Raw genomic sequence first — 22207 nt, forward strand, 5'->3', positions numbered from 1 at the left:
AAGATTTCATTTCATACTCTATGTGTAAGCAGGAGTAGTAACACATTTTTGCTAGGAGTTCTGCCCCATTTCCTTGAAAACTCTACCTTTTATATTCTACATAGGCTGCAAATTTTGAAATCGAACTTTCTGATTAAACCATCATGATGAATAAAAGGGCATATTATGTACTGTGTAGGAGAGGATTCTGGTTGGTGTAGCTGTTCATATTTACCCCTCTTACCAAGGATCCTGGAGCCATACTTCAAGGAAATCGCTCCCGTTTACTGTAATGAGCATCACAAAAATAGATCAAAAGGGAGAGAAGAGTGAGATTGCTCCTGAAAGGACATAGGTTCACCATATCTTCCACCAAAACTAATACCTCCAGCCCTCTTAGCTGATGATCTGGCACAGGAGCTAATTACATCTGAAGCTCTGCCTGAACTCCCTCAGACCTCTGGGAGGCCAGTGATCAGTTTGGCTTTTTTGCTACCATGTGTGAGGACTTTTGTACCAGGCTAGGACTTTCTTTCCAAAAAGGCAGGAAGACTTTTGGATAAAAAGAAATTCTGCTTTGCCTTCTTCTTTGTCCCTTCTCCCCTTCCTCTGGTTTTCCCCTCTCCCTCCATGGTATGACCAGAGTGGTATCCTGAAGAGCTGAAAATGCTTCTGGAGTCAGAATTAGGTAGGAGTCCCTTTCTGGACCTCTTCTAGCTGTTCAGCCTTGGGTAAGTTAATTAACCTTTCTGAACTTTGTGTCATAGTAGCTATATCTCAAGGACACCGTGAAGATTAAATGTTATGGTGTGTATCAAGTTTCAGTAACTGTGAACTATGTCAATAAATAAAAATTTCCTTCCATTGTGCTGGAAAGCCCCTTTCACTGTGCCCCTCCAAGCTTAGTGGATGCATTCAAATTTTTAACTGAAATCCAGTTAAACCCCAGCATTTTTCAGATTAGCTACTTTGATGGTTAAAATGGAATACTTCCTCGCTGCCATTCATGGCTCCTTAGCAAAATCTTCAAATGTTCATTCTGGAAAAAAGATAACCTTGATCTCTCTCTCTCTCTCTCTCTCTCTCTGTCTTTCTCTCTCTCTCTCTCTCTCTCTCACACACACACACACACACACACATCTGAGTCCATTTCTTCCCACATGCTATCAGTTGAGTTCAGTCACACAATCGTGTCCACCTCTTTGCAACAATAAGGACCACAGCACACCAGGCTTCCCTGTCCATCACCAACTCTTGGAGCCTACTCAAACTCATGTCCATTGAGTCAGTGATGCCATCCAATCATCTCATCCTCTGTCTCCTCTTCTCCTCCCACCTTCAATCTTTCCCAGCATTGGGGTCTTTTCCAATGAGTCAGTTCTTCACATTAGGTCACCAAAGTATTGGAGTTTCAGCTTCAGCATCAGTCCTTCCAATGAATATTCAGAACTGATTTCCTTTAGGATGGACTGGTTGGATCTCCTTGCAGTCCAAGGGACTCTCAGGAGTCTTCTCCAATGCTACATGGTGCATTCTTTATTCACCTGAAGACTGACCTCTTCCAAATACTCCTCTTTTTTCACTTGAGCAACACTTGTAAAATTCATTAATCAAGGAACACAAGTAGCCTTAGTAAATCTCTTTAGAGATTAGAGATTACTGACTAAAAATGTACTGGCGTCGTCCTTCTTGTGGAATAAAAGGCAGGAAAGTGAGCATTTGCCAAAAGGCACAATCCAAGACCAAGAAAAAGCAGAACAGCCTAGGATTTTTCTGGCTACTCACTCACCAGGCCAAGAGGTTTACTTCTGCCTCCAGCTGGGCTGTGTAGCTTTCTGAGCAGAGAGGTGCAATGACCTGCCATCTAACACTCTTGTCAAGTTGGCGAAACATTCTCTATAGTAAAATACAATGTGATGTGGCTGTGCTTGGAATAAAATGCATATGCTTTGAGTTTCAGCCTTTTTTTCTTTCATTAATTCACTGAGCATTTGAGCTGGCCACTGGCTGAGCAGAAAAGGGAGTTCCATACTCAGTCTTTAAGAAAATACATTTTATGACATCATCAGCCATTGAGATGAGAACAGAAAATGAAACCCATTTAAAATTTCTAAACATCCTTCTTTTGTTGATCATTAACAATACACAGTTCCCAATAACATTTATTTAGTACCTAGCATCTTTAAAAAGTTTTAGAGATATTACATCTCTATTTCTCTGACACAGGGGCTGTTGGGAGCTCCATTTCATTCATTTATTTATTTATTTTTGGCCTTGCAGCTGTGGGATCTTAATTTCCTTACCAAGGACTGAACCCGAGCCATGGCAATGAAAGTGCCATCTGCTAACCACTGAACCTCCAGTGAATTACCAGTAGCTCTATTTAAAGTGGTGAGAACTGAGATAGAAAGAAACTATAGAATCTGCCCTGCATCAACAGCTGACACATAGTGGATACCATTATCCACTTGAACTTATACTCTCTGATCCTCAACCTGTGTTCTTGATCATTTTGTTCCATCACCAATTATCTGGTGCATAATTCCTTAGTGGGATGTTTAATCTTTGAATGCCTACTTAAACTTCTTCTTTTCTTTTCAGAAACACTGAAGATCTGCACTCTTCAGTAACCTGACATCTCAGTCTGTCCTATGCTATCAAACTTATATTGCTCCATCCTTCACTTCTGCTTCTCTTTCATTCACCTAGTTTTAACTATAGGGAATGCGCAAATTTAGAAAACAAGATGGACAAGTCATGTTTAGAAATTTTTTTTTTCAGTCATAGCTTACCCTGCTTTTACCATCATTAGTCATAAAAAATGAGTCCATTGATAGAAATTCAAATCCAGTCTTGAATGTATATTATAATAGACCAATTATTTCATAGTTGTTTCCTTGTTCTGTTTATTAAACACTTTTCTCTCTGAAAATCTTGATGCTAAGCCAATAGGAAAAAAATCTTTTAGCCCCCTCCTCACTATTATTCTATATTTTTTTCTTAAAAAAAAAACATAAGGAAATGGTTCTCATTAGATTCGTTATTCTCAGAAAACCAAAGAGCAGCTCACTTACTCTCTCCATTTATTTCTGAAGTTTTATAAAAAGCCCTTTATACCAAAAAAGAGAAATTTAACATGGTTTGTAAATGGATTTGACACCAGACTCTCTTAGGGTATCTCTTTACTTCCTGCTTGCATATAACAATTCGAAATTTATGCCCAATATCAAGACTTAGCTATTGCCCCTTTTACAGAATTTGACAGTAGTATTGTGCTTTATTAGGTTATGTCATGCTACTGAGTTGTACTAGGAAACACAGTAATATTGCAAACTCTGTAACTGAAAATGTGGTGGAAATCATCTTGAAAATGATGGTGGAAAATGAAACTGGTCTAAGTAGACATATTTTTGTATGCTACTTAATAAAGACCTGGGAGAATTAATTACAGTACCAAGAATTTCAGCTTATTCAAAACCACCCAAGAAATAAGAAATAGTAACAATTTTGGTGTTCTCCATGAGCAGCCCTCTTCCAAGGGACAAGTTAATAGAGATATAAATTCAGAATCACCTTACTGCAATGTCTTGAGATCCATAAAGAGTATTTTGATTACAAAAGCTGCACATGTTGTATCTGGGAATTCAGCAGAACTAATGCAGAACTAGAGAATTATTCTTGATAATTTTCACCAGTTCCCTTTCACTGGGCAAAGTACCAGCTTCTGGCACAGGAAGATGTTTTTCCGTGGGCAAAAACAAGAACGTGTACCTCCAATGTGGGAGCTGTATCATGAAGGTGAACATGTGCTCCTTGGTCCTGTTTACTTCAGCACCAGCTCTTAATGCTGAGGCTTCTTCAGAGGATTTGCAAAGGGGGAAAACAATATTTGATTGATGGAGACCCAGGAGCAGAGTAAAGGAAATCTTAGAGCTGAAAATCAGATTTTGTGTCCTCAAAGTGATCAAAATTGCTGTTGAGGTGTCAGAAGAGAGAAAATGAGCGCTGGTCTGGGGGCAGATCATACGGTCTGTGTCTTGGATTAGATGCTAGTTAGAGAGGCAGTTAAGTGGTTAAGCAAATGTCCTCTAGAGCAACGATATTTGGAATTAAATTTTATTTCCTTTACTTACAAGCACTGTGAAGTAGGATAGATCCATCAATTTCTGAGTTTCGTAGGCGGAGCTGGAGGGAGGTGGACTTCTTTGCAGAGGAAAATGGGGAGATTTAGTTTTCCATTGCTCTTCAAAAAGAGGACTGTAGTGGGAACATTATAGAAAAGACAGAAAGAATAGAGATAAGTTATAGAAGGAAGGAACTAAATAACTTTTAAGAAGTAAATATCTTATATTGGATTTTAAGGTGTTTGGGTCACATATTACTAAATCAATAAGCTCGACAATAGAGGCACAAAGTGTGGTAATGGTGGCACTCCAAATTTGTGTGTCTGTGTGTGTGTGTTAGCAGGTGTATATATCTGTATGTAGGCCAAGACAAGTGGCTGAGTTCCTGCTTTGCAGGGACAGGTGGATGCAGACAAACCAAGAACACATGTGAAGGGAAAAAAGAAAAGATGCATAGGAGTAAGGATATCAGAAAGGAAAAGTGAAGAAGTCAAAGTGTTAGTCACTCAGACATGTTCAACTCTTTGCAACCCCATGGACTGCAGCCCAGTGGGCTTCTCTGTCCATGAAATTCTCCAGGCAAGAACACTGAAGTGGGTTGCCATTTCCTTCTCCTGGGGTTAGGGCTAGGATTAGGATCTTCTCAACTCAGGGACTGAACCCAGGTCTCCTGCATTGGCAGGCAGATTCTTTACCATCTGAGCCACCAAGGAGCTATTTCTAAAGCCTGACAACACAGCACTCCCCACACCAACCCAAGAATTTGCAGAACTCTTTGGAAAGGCATTGAGCTTTTGTGTTGGTTTGTTTGAGCTTGGAGTGGCAGTTTATGCCAGTTTATATGTTGCAAGGGGCAGGGACATCCCAGTTAACATCTGGAGAGAACAACAGAATAACATGTTGCTTGCGAGAGTGAGTCCTGGAACCAGACTATCTCCTTTTCAGTTCTGCCTTGACAAGTAAAAATTGTGTGGTCTTCAGTCAGTTGCTAATCCACTATGGACCTCAATATTCTCCTTTGTTAAATGCATGTGATATTGGTATCTACATTCCAGGGTCATCATGAAGATTCAAGGAAACTGCTTCACTGAGTGTTTGGTACATAGTAGTTATTCTTGCTGTCTATGGGGTTGCACAGAGTCAGACACGACTGAAGCGACTTAGCAGCAGCAGCAGTTATTCTTGATATATGAAAGAATAAAGGAAAAATAAAGAATATTTAAAACACTGTAACAAAGTCATTCATGCATTGCCAATCAACAAAGATTCAATAAATAGTTTTATTTTTACTTTGAACAACTCAACTACTCTATGTCCTGCTTGAAGCATGGACCTTTTCCTGGTGAAGATTTTTCCTGTCTCTATCTTTTCAGGTGCTGTTCTCTTGATCGGGGTCAACAAACCCTGGGTACCCACAGACTTCCTCTCAGTTATGAGAGTTGGCAAACCACTGGCCTCCTTCTGTGATGGGGGCTGGCACCGCCAAACATATCCTCTGACTGTGATCCTCAGGTCTTGGCAGCCAATACACAGTTTTCTTGCTTTAATTGGGCTGAGATTCATTCCTACATGTGGCAGCTGCAAAGATGTATTCTCCTTACAATTAGGCATTGCAACGCTTAGCATTGCTTGGACTTAATTTTAAGTACGTTTAGGTGGCCCTTTTCCCTCCACTGCACCTTGGTTGCTCCAGGAGAGAGCATATGGCCCAGTAATTCTTTAAAGCTCATTTTATGGGCCATTCTCAGGCACTTCCTGCTGGCCTTTGGAACAGAGCCTTGTTTGTGACTGCATTTTTGCTTATGCTCCTGCCAAATGCTTCCTCCAAAACCAGCAATAAAACCGCAGGATCCGATAAGCCCTGGTCATCAGAATGGCTTAATGAGAGCAACCTCGGCAATTGGGGTCTTTAATAGCAACCAGCACGGCAGGACTTGTGCCTGGAGTACCAGGACAGCCTGGGCAGGTCACCTTTGTGGTTTATGGGAATTTCTCCAAATAATACAAAATTTGAGACCATCTCAGGGAATGATCTCACATTAAGCTATTTTTTTCTTAAGCAAAAAATGGATAGGACAAAAACAGAACAGGGTGGTTCTCTCTGGCTTCTCCTTATAGAAGAATAGATCTGGAGTTTATAAAGGTCTTACAGAGAAAAGAAAATATCACTGGGTTTGTATGGCTACCTTCACTGTACATTGCTTCAAAATAATGTGAATTATATTATGTTGCTGGCTGGCAGAAATGTACTTGAAATACAGGTTGGATACTTAAAACAGATTTTGTTCAAAGTATATTCACATGAAATGTCACTTAAGGTAAAATTAGATCTTGTCTATGATCTCTGTGCTATTAAACAGTTTTAAAATCTGAATTATTAATTAAAACCTGTGAACTAGTACTATTTTAAAATGATTGTGTTTTGATTGCTAACAGAACTTGGGTGGCTTTCAAAAGAAGTTGATTTCCTTTTATGTTAGCTAATAGAAACCCCATTGTAATCATAAAAGGCATGAAGAAATTATGTTACAAGTGGATGTTATTTAAGTGGAAGTTAACACAAAATATATTAAAGTACCCATGGTCTTATCAACAGCGTGTTATAATGGCTTCTGATTAACACTGAAAACATGATTGATGGTAGTGTGAGCATGGAACACTGACAATGGGACACTGAGAGAATGTAATTGAAAGCTTGTTAATTTCATACAATCATTCAATTTCTCTCTACTCCTTTGTGACTGCTTTTGTTTTTATGACCATTAAAAAGTCATGACAATTTAATGAGACCTTTCAATGATAATAGTAATGAGGGGAAAAAAAAAACCATTAAAATTCTCACTTGTTATCACTGCTAGAAATAGAAAAAATCAATATATTAGTTTTTGGTTTTAAATGCAGTTTGTTAGCCTGATTCTTAATGCTGCTGCTGCTAAGTCGCTTCAGTCGTGTCCGACTCTGTGTGACCCCACAGACAGCAGCCCACCAGGCTCCCCCGTCCCTGGGATTCTCCAGGCAAGAACACTGGAGTGGGTTGCCATTTCCTTCTCCACTGCCTGAAAGTGAAAAGTGAAAGTGAAGTCCCTCAGTCATGTCCGACTCTTTGAGTATGTAAAATGATGCAAACAAATCTAGTCAGTAATTGACATTAAGTGTACCAAAATGTTATGGGCTGACAGTTATACTATAGCCAAAGAAGAAAGGGGGGCATATTTGTTTAAAAATCCTCTAGAAGAAATATGCAAGGCACTCTAGTTTCCTGATAGCTCAGTTGGTAAAGAATCCACCTGCAATGCAGGAGACCCTGGTTCAATTCCTGGGTTGGGAAGATCCACTGGAGAAGGGATGGGCTGCCCACATCAGTATTCTTGGACTTCCCTTGTGGCTCAGCTGGTAAAGAATGTGCCTGCAATGTGGAAGACCTGGGTTTGATCCTTGGGTTGGGAAGATTTCCTGGAAAAGGGAAAGGCTACCCACTCCAGTATTCTAGCCTAGAGAATTCAATGGACTGCATAGACCATGGGGTCACAAGAATTGGACATGACTGAGAAACTTTAGCTTTCTAGATCCTAAGCAGGTATAAAGCTAATGACTGCTGAAGATGAAAGGAAAGAGATTTAGTTGGGAAGAAGCAGACTATATCTTGGACAAATATTTTCATTATTAAAAGTAGAGCATACATATGTATGTATATATATGTATCAGTTCAGTTCAGTTCAGTTCAGTCGCTCAGTCATGTCTGACTCTTTGCGACCCCATGAATTGCAGCACACCAGGCCTCCCTGTCCATCACCAGTTTCTGGAGTTCACTCAGACTCATGTCCATCAAGTCAGTAATGCCATCCAGCCATCTCATCCTCTGTCGTCCCCTTCTCCTCCCGCCCCCAATCCCTCCCAGCATCAGAGTCTTTTCCAGTGAGCCACCTCTTCGCATGAGGTGGCCAAAGTACTGGAGTTTCAGCTTCAGCATCATTCCTTCCAAAGAAATCCCAGGGCTGATCTCCTTCAGAATGGACTGGTTGGATCTCCTTGCAGTCCAAGGGACTCTCAAGAGTCTTCTCCAACACCACAGTTCAAAAGCATCAATTCTTTGGCACTCAGCCTTCTTCACAGTCCAACTCTCACATCCATATGTGACCACAGGAAAAACCATAGCCTTGACTAGATGGACCTTTGTTGGCAAAGTAATGTCTCTGCTTTTTAAAATGCTATCTAGATTGGTCATACTTTCCTTCCAATGAGTAAGTGTTTTTTAATTTCATGGCTGCAGTCACCATCTGCAGTGATTTTGGAGCCCCCAAAAATAAAGTCTGATACTATTTCCACTGTTTCCCCATCTATTTGCCATGAAGTGATGGGACCAGATGCCATGATCTTAGTTTTCTGAATGTTGAGCTTTAAGCCAACTTTTTCCCTCTCCACTTTCACTTTCATCAAGAGGCTTTTGAGTTCCTCTTCACTTTCTGCCATAAGGCTGGTGTCATCTGCATATCTGAGGTTATTGATATTTCCCTGGCAATCTTGATTCTAGCTTGTGCTTCTTCCAGCCTAGCATTTCTCATGATGTAACTCTGCATATAAGTTAAATAAGCAGGGTGACAATATACAGCCTTGACGTACTCCTTTTCCTATTTGGAACCAGTCTGTTGTTCCATGTCCAGTTTTAACTGTTCTTTCTTGACCTGCATACAGATTTTTCAGGAGGCAGGTCAGGTGGTCTGGTATTCCCATCTCTTTCAGAATTTTCCACAGTTTATTGTGATCCACACAGTCAAAGGCTTTGGCATAGTCAATAAAGCAGAAATAGATGTTTTTCTGGAACTCTCTTGCTTTTTCCATGACCCAGCGGATGTTGGCAATTTGATCTCTGGTTCCTCTGCCTTTTCTAAAACCAGCTTGAACATCAGGAAGTTCATGGTTCACGTATTGCTGAAGCCTGGCTTGGAGAATTTTGAGCATTACTTTACTAGCGTGTGAGATGAGTGCAATTGTGTGGTAGTTTGAGCATTCTTTGGCATTGCCTTTCTTTGGGATTGGAATGAAAACTGACCTTTTCCAGTCCTGTGGCCACTGCTGAGTTTTCCAAATTTGCTGGCAGATTGAGTCAGCACTTTCACAGCATCATCTTTCAGGATTTGAAATACATATATATGCTCTACTTTTAATAATGAAAATATTTGTCCAAGATATAGTCTACTTCTTCCCAACTAAATCTCTACATATATACATATATATGAAATTACATATATACATTACATCAGTTCAGTTCAGTTGCTCAGTCGTGTCTGACTCTCTGTGACTCCATGGACCACAACATGCCAGACTTCCCTGTCCATCGACAACTCCCCATCCAACCATCTTATCCTCTGTCATCCACTTTTCCCACCTTCAATCTTTCCCAGCATCAGAGTCTTTTCCAGTGAGTCAGTTCTTCACATCAGGTGGCCAACGTATTGGAGTTTCAGCTTCAACATCAGTCCTTCCAATGAATATTTAGGACTGATCTCCTTTAGGGTTGACTGGTTGGATCTCCTTGTGTCCAAGGGAGTCTCAAGAGTCCTCTCCAACACCACAGTTCAAAAGGATCAATCCTTTGGTGGTCAGCTTTATAGTCCAACTCTCACATCCATACATGACTACTGCAAAAAACACAGTTTTGACTAGATGAACCTTTGTTGGCAAAGCAATGTCTCTGCTTTTTAATATACTATCTAGATTGGTCATAGTTTTTCTTCCAGGGAGCAAGAGTCTTTTAATTTTGTGACTGCAGTCACCATCTGCAGTGATTTTGGAGCCCCCCAAAATAAAAACTGTCACTGTTCCCACTGTTTCCCCATCTATTTGCCATGAAGAGATGGGATTGGATGACTTGATCTTTGTTTTCTGAATGTTGTTTTAAGCCATCAATAGGTTCTTTAATTCTTCTTCACCTTCTGCCATAAGCGTGGTGTCATCTGCATATCTGAGGTCATTGATATTTCTCCCAGCAATCTTGATTCCAGGTTGTGCTTCATCCAGACCGGCATCTCACATGATGTATTCTGCATATAAATTAAATAAGCAGGGTGACAATATACAGCCTTGATGTACTCCTTTCCCTATTTGGAACCAGTCTGTTGTTCCATGTCCAGTTCTAACTGTCAGGAGGCAGGTCAGGTGGTCTGGCATTCCCATTTCTTGAAGAATTTTCCACAGTTTGTTGTGATCCACACAGTCAAAGGCTTTGGCATAGTCAATAAAGCAGAAATAGATGTTTTTCTGGAACTCTCTTGCTTTTTCCATGATCCAGCGGATGTTGGCAATTTGATCTCTGGTTCCTCTGCCTTTTCTAAAACCAGCTTGAACATCAGGAGGTTCATGGTTCACGTATTGCTGAAGCCTGGCTTGGAGAATTTTGAGTATTACTTTACTAGCGTGTGAGATGAGTGCAATTGTGTGGTAGATGTTTTTATTGGAGGAGGCAATGGCACCCCACTCCAGTACTCTTGCCTGGAAAATCCCATGGACGGAGGAGCCTGGTGGGCTGTAGTCCATGGGATCGCTAAGAGTCGGACACGACTGAATGACTTCACTTTCACTTTTCACTTTCAGGCATTGGAGGAGGAAATGGCAACCCACTCCAGTGTCCTTGCCTGGAGAATCCCAGGGATGGGGGAGCCTGTTGGGCTGCCGTCTATGGGGTGGCACAGAGTCGGACACGACTGAAGCAACTTAGCAGCAGCAGCAGCAGCAGATGTTTTTATGGAACTCTTTTGCTTTTTTGATGATCCAGCAGATGTTGACAATTTGATCTCTGGTTCCTCTGCCTTTTCTAAATCCAGCTTGAACATCTGGAAGTTCACAGTTCACATACTATTGAAGACTGGCCTGAAGAATTTTGAGCATTACTTTACTAGCATGTGAGATGATTGTAACTGTGCAGTAGTTTGAACATTCTTTAGCATTGCCTTTCTTTGGGATTGGAATGAAAACTGACATTTTCCAGTCCCATGGCCACTGCTGAGTTTTCCAAATTTGCTGGCATATAGAGTGCAGCACTTGCACAGCATCATCTTTTAGGATTTGAAACAGCTTAACTGGAATTCCATCACTTCCACTTGTTTTGCCACAGTTCTGGTTCAGTCTCTACAGGGTCTCTGGGTCCTGGTACCCACAAGGTTAGTTTGAGACCTCTGAGTATCTCTGGTGGGTAAGGGGTTTGATTCCAAATGCGATTTCATCCCTGCTACTGCCTTGCTGGGGCTTCTTCTTTGCCCTTGTACATGGGTTATTTTTTTTGGTGGGATCCAACATTTTCCACTCAATGGTTGTTCAATAGTGAGTTGTAATTTTGGAGTTCTTGCAGCAGATGAGTGCACATCCTTCTACTCTGCCATCTTACACATGTCCTTCACTATATATATATATATCGGAGAAGGCAATGGCACCCCGCTCCAGTACTCTTGCCTGGAAAATCCCATGGATGGAGGAGCCTGGTAGGCTGCAGTCCATGGGGTCGCTGAGGGTCGGACACGACTGAGCGACTTCGCTTTTACTTTTCACTTTCATGCATTGGAGAAGGAAATGGCAACCCACTCCAGTGTTCTTGCCTGGAGAATCCCAGGGACGGGGAAGCCTGGTGGGCTGCCGTCTATGGGGTTGCACAGAGTCGGACACGACTGAAGTGACTTAGCATAGCATAGCATATATATATATATATATATATATATGAAATTTACATATCAGGTCTAGTGATTTATTTTTTTTAATTGTCATTCATGAAAAGGAAGCAAAGTGCACAAAAAGAATACTCATTTGGGAAATAATACTTGGAGAGATAAAGAGTATGAGAAATACCATATATTTCTCACACCATTGGCCATCTAGATGGTATTAACACTTGGTGTGTAGATGGAGAACAACAAATTTTTTTGGATATTTCTTCTCAAACATAATAGGTGAAAGTTAAATGTGAGTTTCAACTTTTTCTATTCAGCTGCAAAAGATGTCTGGAAAAGTATCTTTGGTTAGAAAAGTGTAATATTTACTCTATAAACCTATAAACTTATTACTGTGAAAGAAAGGGCAGTAGATTTTGGTAGACAATTAGCAGTCTCTACAACAATTATTACAACATGTAAATCATATTTGTATGTATGTGTGTGTATATATATATATATGTTTTGTTATATGTTTTGTAATTGGTCTTCTACTTTTACCTTTAGTGAATATAATAAGAGCAAAGTCTATGTCTGCTTTATTTACTAATACATCGTTTACCCTTAATACCCTTCCTATCTTTTAGTAGGTATTCAATACAAATTTGTTAAATCACTGACTGACTGACTGAATGAATGAATACAAGTGATTTTCCAGGCAAAGAAACTAAGGTTCAGACAAGTTATACAGTTTAGCCCTTTCTAGAGGCTGCTGCTAAGTCGCTTCAGTTGTGTCCGACTCTAGAGGCTGGGTGACCATTTTCTAGGAATGTTGAATGATTTATAACTCAGATGGATAGCTTAATAAGACAGTTAGTAAGCTCTCTTCCAACACTGAATGTCTATGATTCTTCGGTGTTGTAGGAAATTACAACACTCCAAACAGGACCACGAAGCTGCTTTGTGAAGGAGTAGATCAAGAGAAATTAGAAGATTTACCTTTTTTCTTGGTTCAGTCACCTATTATTCTTTCCCTCACAACATTCCAAGCTAAGCTCTCACAGGCTTCATCCCCATATCAAAATGGTTACCATTAATCTAAAATGCTAGAAGATTGCAGCAAACTTGCCACATACCTCTTTTAAATCATGCCTTCCTTGGGCAGAAAAGTAAATATGTGCTGTGTTTAAAAGATTTCCTGTTGAGCTTCAGGCTGCCTGGGAGAATAAAACAGATAGTGAGTTATGTTAATAAATGTCTTTATCATATATTCTGCATAGTTGTACTAAAATAAAAAAAGGAAAGACAAAATTTTGAGAGGTAAAACCAGTGTACATCAATTGATTATCAACTAAATCTTTTGGCCGGACAAGTGTGAGTGTTCATTGCTGTTGCCAGTTTTTTCTTCTTAAAATTTTGTTCTGCAAAGCAATTAGTTCTAAATCTGCTTTTCTGTTTTTCAAGATATCGAAGACTTTGAAACGAAAACAAGAAGCACAGTGTCTGTCCGAGAAGGTCAAGGCGTGGTGCTTCTCTGTGGTCCACCGCCACACTTTGGAGGTATGGTTACTTTCGGTCACACCATTAATTCGGCCACTCAGGGGATAAAGTAGGCATAGTAGTCCTTAGTGCCAGTGGTAGCCCTCCATCAAATCTAAGGGACTATCAAAGTTTTTCTGGCTCATCCTGCTGCATCAAGTCCTAATCCAAGTCTTTTCTTCTAAAAACATATTCAATCACTCACTCAACAGATATGTCCTTAAAGAGACGCAGTATGGCCCTGTACACACGTGTGAGCGTTGGGGCTTTGCAGTGAAATGATCACAGCTGTAATCTGTGGTTAACCTACATGGCAAAGAACGATTTGTTTAACCTTTTTAGGCTCAATTTACTCAGCTGTAAAGTAGAGATACTAACTGATGCCTATACTATAGGACAGTCACGAGTGTTAAATGAGCTAATGAAACTGTGAAAAGTGAAGTTGCTCAGTCGTGTCCGACTCTTTGCGACACGTGTCCGACTCATTCCTCCATCCATAAAATTTTCCAGGTAAGAGTACCGGAGTGGGTTTCCATTCCCTTCTCCAGGGGTTCTTCCTGACCCAGGGATCGAACCCTGGTCTCCCGCATTGCGGGCAGATGCTTTTACCATCTGAGCCACCAGGGAAGCCCAAGCTAATGAATGTAAACCAATTAATTTAACAGCCAGGTTTTTATTTTAAAAAGAAAGCTAGGACTGTTATTTTATTTTAATTATTGGGTTCCATGGAGAAGCAAATTTCAACAGCTGTTCTGGAAACCTCATGCTAACTATTGGAAGAGGAAAGTTGCCCCTTTAATTGGAAGAAAATGTTACGGGACACCAAATCAGGTTATCTCCTGATGATGGTGAAAATCAAGCAGTAAATGCTATTCTCTGCTTTGGAAGAATCTGGATTAACTGGTGAACTATCCAGTTGCCAGGGATCTAAAGCACCCACTGATTCTCACCCCACTGGTTTGCAATTTCTTAAAATCTGGAGAGTTTGGTACAATTTGGTAGATTCTCAGCCAGCTGTGATCCTGGAGGAAGTCAGTGTAAAAATATCCATAAAGTCATTTCAGTTAGTACGATCCGATATCATACTATGTTATGAAAGTGAAAGCCTCTTAGTTGTGTCCTACTCTTTGCGACCTCATGGAGGATACAGCCCCTGGAATTCTCCAGGCCAGAATACTGGAGTGGGTAGCCTTTCCTGTCTCCAGGGAATCTTCACAACACAGACATCCAACCCAGGTCTCCCACATTGCAGGAGGATTCTTCCAGCTGAGCCACAAGGGGAGCCCAAGAATACTGGAGTGGGTAGCCTATCTCTTCTCCAGGGGATCTTCCCGACCCAGAAATTGAACCAGGGTCTCCTGCATTGCAGATGGATCCTTTACCAACTGAGCTATGAGGGGAAAGCCACACCATGTTATAGTTCAGTTCAGTTCAGTTGCTCAGTCGTGTCTGACTCTTTGCAACCCCATGGACTGCAGCATGCCAGGCTTCCCTGTCCATTACCAACTCCCGAGGCCTGCTCAAACTCATGTCCATCAAGTCAGTGATGCCATCCAAACATTTCGTCCTCTGTCCTCCCCTTCTCCTCCTGCCTTCAATTTTTCTCAGCATCAGGGTCTTTTCCAAGGAGTCCATTCTTAGCATCAGGTGGCTAAAGTATTGGAATTTCAGCTTTAGCATTAGTCCTTCCAATGAATATTCAGGACTGATTTCCTTTACGATGGACTAGTTGGATCTTCTTGCAGTCAAGGGACTCTCAAGAGTCTTCTCCAACACCACAGTTTAAAAGAATCAACTCTTCGGTGCTCAGCTTTCTAGTCCAACTCTCACATCCATACATGACTACTAGAAAAATCATAGCTTTGACTAGACAGACCTTTGTTGACAAAGTAATATCTCTGCTTTTTAATATGCTATCTAGGTTGGTCATAGCTTTTCTTCCAAGGAGCAAGCATCTTTTAATTTCATGGCTGTAGTCACCATCAGCAGTGATTTTGGAGCCCCAAATCACTATATGAAAATAAAGTATGTCACTGTTTCCATTGTTTCCCCATCTATTTGCCATGAAGTGATGGGACCAGATGCCATGATCTTAGTTTTTTGAAGTAATGTTATAGTTAATTTAATAATAATAGCAAGTACTTACACAGTACAGATCTAAATACTTTATATGTTTTAGATTTTTAATTCTGTAGAACTACTAGTCGAGGGAGATACTATGATGTTTCTTTTTTTTTTTTTTTCTGGAAATAGGAAAGTTTTATTTTATTTATTTATTTTTTTAAATTTTATTTTATTTTTAAACTTTACAATATTGTATTAGTTTTGCCAAATATCGAAATGAATCTGCCACAGGTATACCCGCGTTCCCCATCCTGAACCCTCCTCCCTCCTCCCTCCCCTACCCTCCCTCTGGGTCCTCCCAGTGTACCAGGCCCAAGCATCCAGTACCGTGTATCGAACCTGGACTGGCGACTCATTTCATACATGATAATATACATGTTTCAATGCCATTCTCCCAAATCTCCCCACCCTCTCCCTCTCCCACAGAGTCCATAAGACTGATCTATACATTGGTGTCTCTTTTGAAGTCTCGTACACAGGGTTATTGTTACCATCTTTCTAAATTCCATATATATGCGTTAGTATACTGTATTGGTGTTTTTCTTTCTGGCTTACTTCACTCTGTATAATAGGTTCCAGTTTCATCCATCTCATTAGAACTGATTCAAATGTATTCTTTTTAATGGCTGAGTAATACTCCATTGTGTATATGTACCATAGCTTTCTTATCCATTCATCTGCTGATGGGCATCTAGGTTGTGATGTTTCTTGTTTTATGGATGAGAATACTAAGATACAGAGAGGGTAAGTAAATGGTCCAGTGTCATGAATCTTGTAATCATGAAGCCAGACATCAAATCCATGCAGTCTGGGTCCCAGACCCTGGATAGATCCTAACCACCAATGTCTCTTATAATTGATTTCCACTTTAGAACACGAGGATTTTTGGAAACAGATGGACAAATTTTAAGAAATAAGTGAAAACAACTTCTCTTCTAATATTAAAACAAATATTATTTATGATCCTTCACAAACTTGAAGTTATTTTTGCCATTACTTTCAGTATCATACAATCTTGTGAAATGCTAACACAAAAAGAAAAAAAACAAACATACAAACCCTAATTGGAAGTTAGAAATATTTTTATTCAATATTATTACAGAGTGGTATGTCACTTTGCTCACTAGCAATATTAGGGAAGAGTTACAATACTTTCAACGTTACCTAATAAAATGATATTATTCCAGAGCACACAAAAATTTGATAGTGCTTATTTTTTAACAATTAAAAAAGAAGTGAAAGTGAAGTCGCTCAGTCGTGTCCAACTCTTTGCGACCCCATGGACTGTAGCCTGCCAGGCTCCTCCATCCATTGGATTCTCCAGGCAAGACTAATGGAGTGGGTTGCCATTTCCACCTCCAGGAGATCTTCCCGACACAGAGATCGAACCTGAGTCTCCCGCACTGCAGGCAGACTCTTTACCATCTGAGCCACCAGGGGCTCCATTTTTTAACATTAGGAAGGTTATTTTCCAGTACCATAATCTAAGACAAATCATGCAAATCGTGTTTGTTTGTACTGTCGGTCTATGTCATTTTATACTCTGACATTGGTCAAAGAGACTTGACAGAATCATAGACTAGTTTCAACTTTGTTTGAAAAAGTTCAACTTTTTCAACTAGTTCAACTAGTCTCAACTTTTTTACTCTAAATAGGAACAGCAGACATGTAAAATATTTCTAAATGAATGTCATTATATTTTTAAAAGGCAGTAAAGTAGGAGAAGATTTCCCTGGTCACCTTGTCACCTACCAGTGAAGAAGTATATGTTGATCTTTTTTTTTTTTAATTTTAATTGGAGGCTAATTACATTACAATATTGTGGTGGGTTTTGCCATACATTCACATGAATCAGCCATGGGTGTACATGTGTTCCCCATCCTGACCCTCCTTCCCACCCCCCTCCCCATCCCATCCCTCAGGGTCATCCCAGTGCACCAGCCCTGAGTGCCCTGCCTCACGCATCAAACTTTTCAAGTATGTAAAACTTTCATTTTAACAGTGCCTGTTTAATGTCATGAAATTAACTCACAGACATACAAAACCTACCTGAAATTAAGTCTGTTATAACTGAATAATGAGTACCTGTTGCATACAAATTATGACAAATTTGACTGATACCGAATTCTGTTTTGCAATATATAATGCTCTAGCAGGATTCCAAAGGCATTTATCAATATTGACTTCATCCAGGTATTATAAGGATTTTCTTCTAAGAGCCATGGCTTTCTCATATCTACAATGACAGGAATGCTGGAATACTATTCATTTTTCCTTCATATCTCTCTCAGATCAAAACTGAGGGGATTATTGACACCATTTGCCTCAATTATACAAAGAATTATTAATTCTTTAAAGTATTAATAGAGTAATTGATTCATTAAATGTTAATAATGGCAATAATAACTACCAGTTGTTGAATTGTTACCCTCAGCAAGCACTATAAGGCTTTCCATTTATTTTCTCATTCCCAGTATTCCAATAATTAAGAATAATAATTTTAAAATAAGAACACTGAGACTCAGACTAAATCAATTTTTAATTAGTAAATAAAGACAAGATTCCAACCCAGAACTTTCTGACTTCAAAAATTGCCAGTGGATAAACTCTGTGGTTAATTCTTCAACCTCAATTTATTTATTAGTTTCAAGAATCTTACACCTCCAAGTTTGCTAAAAGCCCTAAGAGTGTCTTTACATCATTAAAACAATTCATTTTTCTTTTTTCCTCACCTTTTTGTGAGGGTGAATTGTGCAAAGAAAAACCTCAAGAAAGAAAAGGAATGTATTTGTCAGATAAGCTTTAAATTGCATTAGTGGACAGCTAGTTGAAAGTGGGCCAACTCTACATACAGACATTGTCTATCTTTGTCTGTAATTTTCTTGTATTTTATATATATATAAATATAATATATAATATATATTATACTGTATTTTATAAATATATAAATAATAATAATATATATTGTTATTTATATATAAAACAATAAATATATTGTATTTTTATTATATATATAATATATATATATATTATATATATATATAATTCTAAGCTCATTCAGGTGGTTGGGTGAATTCATTTCCTTAGAGTTGTAGGCCTAAGGTCCCCATGTCCTTTCTGGTCAGCTGTCAAGGGCCACTCTCATTTTATAGAAGCTGCCCACACTTCTTGCCACATGCCTCTACATTTTCAAAACCAGCAACAGCGAATCTCCTGTGCATCAGTTCCCTATAATAATTCAAATCTCTCTAACCCTATCCAGTCCCAGAAAGGGCTCATCTGAATAGGTCAGCACCATCAAAGATAAAGCCACTTTTCCAAGTCAAGTGTGCCATCTATTCTAACATAATCATGAGGGCTCACCATATTCATAAATCCCATCATACTCAGATGGTGGGCAAGGGTCAGTGGGGGGTATTTTAGAATTCTGTCAGCCATAATTCACTTTCCTTCCTTTATTTCCATCTCTCTAAAGGCTCCATATTTGCCTGCACACCTGGCAGTCATAAAGACATGCCCTAGAAGTATACCAACTGGGACAGACAGAGTCAGCAGGGCAAGATGGAGTAAATGTTGGCAAGGCCAAATTTATTCTTATATCCAGTATGTGAATAGCAAAGACTCGCTGTAAATGTTAATAAAGCTTCTCATAGAGAAAGGTGCTATAGACTCCATAGTTCTAGAAGGCCATATGAGCTGAAATTCTCATATCATTTTTTGGAAAATTTGGTTCTGTTGTATGTGTACCTGGTATGTATGGTCTATGTACCTAGTCCACAGCAGTGAGTCCCTCAAGGTGTTCAGTAACAAGTGAAAAATCATATTAAATGTGAAATCAGAACGTCCTGAATTCTTCATGCTTTCTCTCTAATGTGTTCACAAAATACTTGCATTTTTTTTCTTAACAAGGCCTGTCAAATATATTTCAGTCTGTTTTATATATTGTTTTTAAAAAAACTTTGGGACAGTAAGAAAAATATCAACTAGGCTGAACACTAGACATTTACCCAACAAAGAATAACTCAGGACCCAAACTAACAAACAAACAAAAGAAAGTGTGTAAATGGATTTCCCATGAAAATAATTGGTCACGACTCAATGAAACAGTAGAATAATCAGCATAAGCCAAACCGAAGCAATGCTGTTATATGGATGTCCTTTCTTTCAAATAAATGACAGGATATCTCAGTAGACATTCTTATGGACAATTTTTAAGGCAACAACAAATGCAGACCCAGGAAGGGAGGATTTACAGATAAAGTTTATTTTAGCAGAAAGGTACCCACAGTGGAAAAGAAGAGAAGCCTAGGCAATAATACCAGAACACAAAATTGGCGCGTTCTGCTGTATCTCTTAGAAATGTGATTTTTGGAAACACAACGGGAACCATTTGCTTTACTCTGTGGAGAGAAGCGTATTTTCTTCCATAATTCTACTTCCTTAGCAGAGATAAGCTCCTTGAATGTGACTGAATATATGCCAGAAGAGACGGACTCATTCTTCCTTTCTGTTCTCCTAAAATATGACTTCAAAATACTTCAGAGAAATGTCAGTTATAATGAAGGTGTGGTGGAAAGAACACACTGGATTGAAACATTTAATTCCCCATTAGACCTCATTTTCCTTTCTCCTAAACTCTCTCGCTGGTAGTCTATGACTTCATTTATCTTCACACAATATTTAAAAATCTCTTCCATTATCTGCTATATGTTTTATCCTTAATTTGGATATACACTTCAGAAAAATACAATTCTCTTACTTAGCTTCTTGGTTCTTGGCAGAACTAAAATTTGGATACTCAACTAAATAAAACCCTTTTCTTTCCTCCACAATGTCTTTAGAGAATTCTAAGGTCATTCCTAGAAACACAGATTCATGTGACAAAAAATGGCAATATAACATTTATTTTACTTATTCATATGGGGGAGGGGGTCACAGCTTTGGAATGGCCTTTGAACTGCTATGCAGAAAGGTCTTTACCTCTTGAGATCTCACTCAGCTCAAGGGTGAGCTTTTGTTAACATCCTTCATCACCTGTAACAAAGATTCTGCACAAGTCAGTTTGCAACAGGACTGAAAATGGAGTTTCCTCTGAATTTTTAAAATGAACATAAAACTCTTGAAGCAAAAGCTATTGCATGAATCTGAAAATAAGCAGTCAATAGATCTTCATGAATGCAGTGAATGAGTCTGGCCTCACATGAAATTTTGTTTAAAAATGACAGGGTATAGAAATGATGCATGTTGTCTAAAATAATTAAAATCACCTTCACTGTGAAATCACGGTTTTATCATATTGAAAGTAAAGCAACATTCTTTCTCTTTATTTTCTGGATATAAAACTCTCAATCCTGGGCTCATAAAAATCGTAGGTTTAAAATTTGTTTTAGAGGAAATGTTCCATTCTTTCCTCAGATACAACTTTTAGGTTTGTTGAACAATTGGATTTATGCCAGTAGTTAGGAACATCTATGTCTGTAGTAGAAAGATAACAGTACTGTTTGAGCCCAGCACCTGTATTTGCGTCAATAAAAATATTGACGATTCAAACTAAATTGAAAATCATTCTCAGCAAAGTCTCAAAATTGTGTTCAAGAATAAAGAGGACAATCATATTGTCCTATTGAGAAAACATGCTAAATTTTCATATCTTCTTCCTACCAGTTAGTTTTTTTGTTGTTTTTGTTTTTGCTACTTCTAAATATATCACAATGGTGAAGGTAGGTCAAATTGGCAGTGGCAATATTCCTTGTGAATGTTGCTTGAGTGGGTAAAATGTTTAGGTAAATATGCCCAACAGTTTCCTGTTGGCATAATAATAGTGATAATAACCATCATTATTGAACTTCTACCATATATTCACTCAAGGAATATTTATTATGTACTTACTAAGGGCCACTCATTTTACTGAGGTTTAGGGATATGGTGGAGAACAAAGCAACAAAGTCCTTCACTCCATGAATCTTACAGTAAAAATTATAATAGAAAATATAAGTATGGCCAATGATGATAAAAGCGTGGGAGAAAAATAAAGAGCATAGGGAGTGAATGGGGATGTCTTCTACTAAGAGACCAAAGAAGCCTTCACTGACATTTGAGAAAAGAACTAGAGGAATGGGTGAGACACTGAGAAAAGCAGTTTGGGGAGTAGGAGCAGCACGCACAAAGGTCTTGGGTAGGACTGTGTCCCACATGATGGAAGAACAGGAATGAGGCGTGTGTGGCTGAAGAAAGCTGAGCAAACAGGAGGGTAGATGAAGATGTAGGCACTACTCTCAAGATGTTTTGCAGCCTTTGGATTTTCCTTTGAGTGAAATTAAAATGCACTACATGATAGTCAGCATACAACCACTTAAAAAGCGATTACAGTGATTCAGGTTAGAGTTAATAGTGACTCAAGCCAGGATGAGAGCAGTGGGCAGGTGGAAAGTAGCCATATTCAGGATAAATTTAGAGCGTATAGCTGCAATAACTTCCTGAAAGATTAAATGTAGATTTTAAGATAAAGACATGTGTAAAAGATAACTCCAAACTGAGCAGTTGGAAGAATGAAGTTCCATGTACAGGGATAAGGTCAATAAAGGGGGAGCAGGTTTTGGGGTGAGGGAAATCAGGGATTTGTTTTAAGACGTGTTAACTTACAAATGTCTAACTTCAGACCAAAAACTTCCAATAGGCAGCTGAACTGATATGTGTAGGCAGAAAGTTCTGGTCTGAAGAACTAAATTTGGAAGTCATCTTATGTAAATAGTATTTAACGCCACACAGTTGGAAATGTATGAGTACCTACTATACACTGGGAGT

The 22207-nt window shown here is 39.1% G+C and overlaps 1 protein-coding gene across 2 annotated transcripts in view; it reads left to right on the top strand.

Moving 5' to 3' along the window:
* The window catches only part of CNTN6 (contactin 6), a 322024-nt gene that overhangs the window by 175074 nt on the left and 124743 nt on the right, over positions 1-22207 (top strand). For both annotated transcript variants that reach the window (XM_027523249.1, XM_027523250.1), the window contains exon 5: positions 13205-13300. In XM_027523249.1, the coding sequence (XP_027379050.1) occupies positions 13205-13300 (96 nt within the window). The remainder of the gene's footprint in view (positions 1-13204; positions 13301-22207) is intronic.

Source organism: Bos indicus x Bos taurus, chromosome 22 (assembly GCF_003369695.1).
Source record: "Bos indicus x Bos taurus breed Angus x Brahman F1 hybrid chromosome 22, Bos_hybrid_MaternalHap_v2.0, whole genome shotgun sequence".
Classification (NCBI taxonomy): domain Eukaryota; kingdom Metazoa; phylum Chordata; class Mammalia; order Artiodactyla; family Bovidae; genus Bos; species Bos indicus x Bos taurus.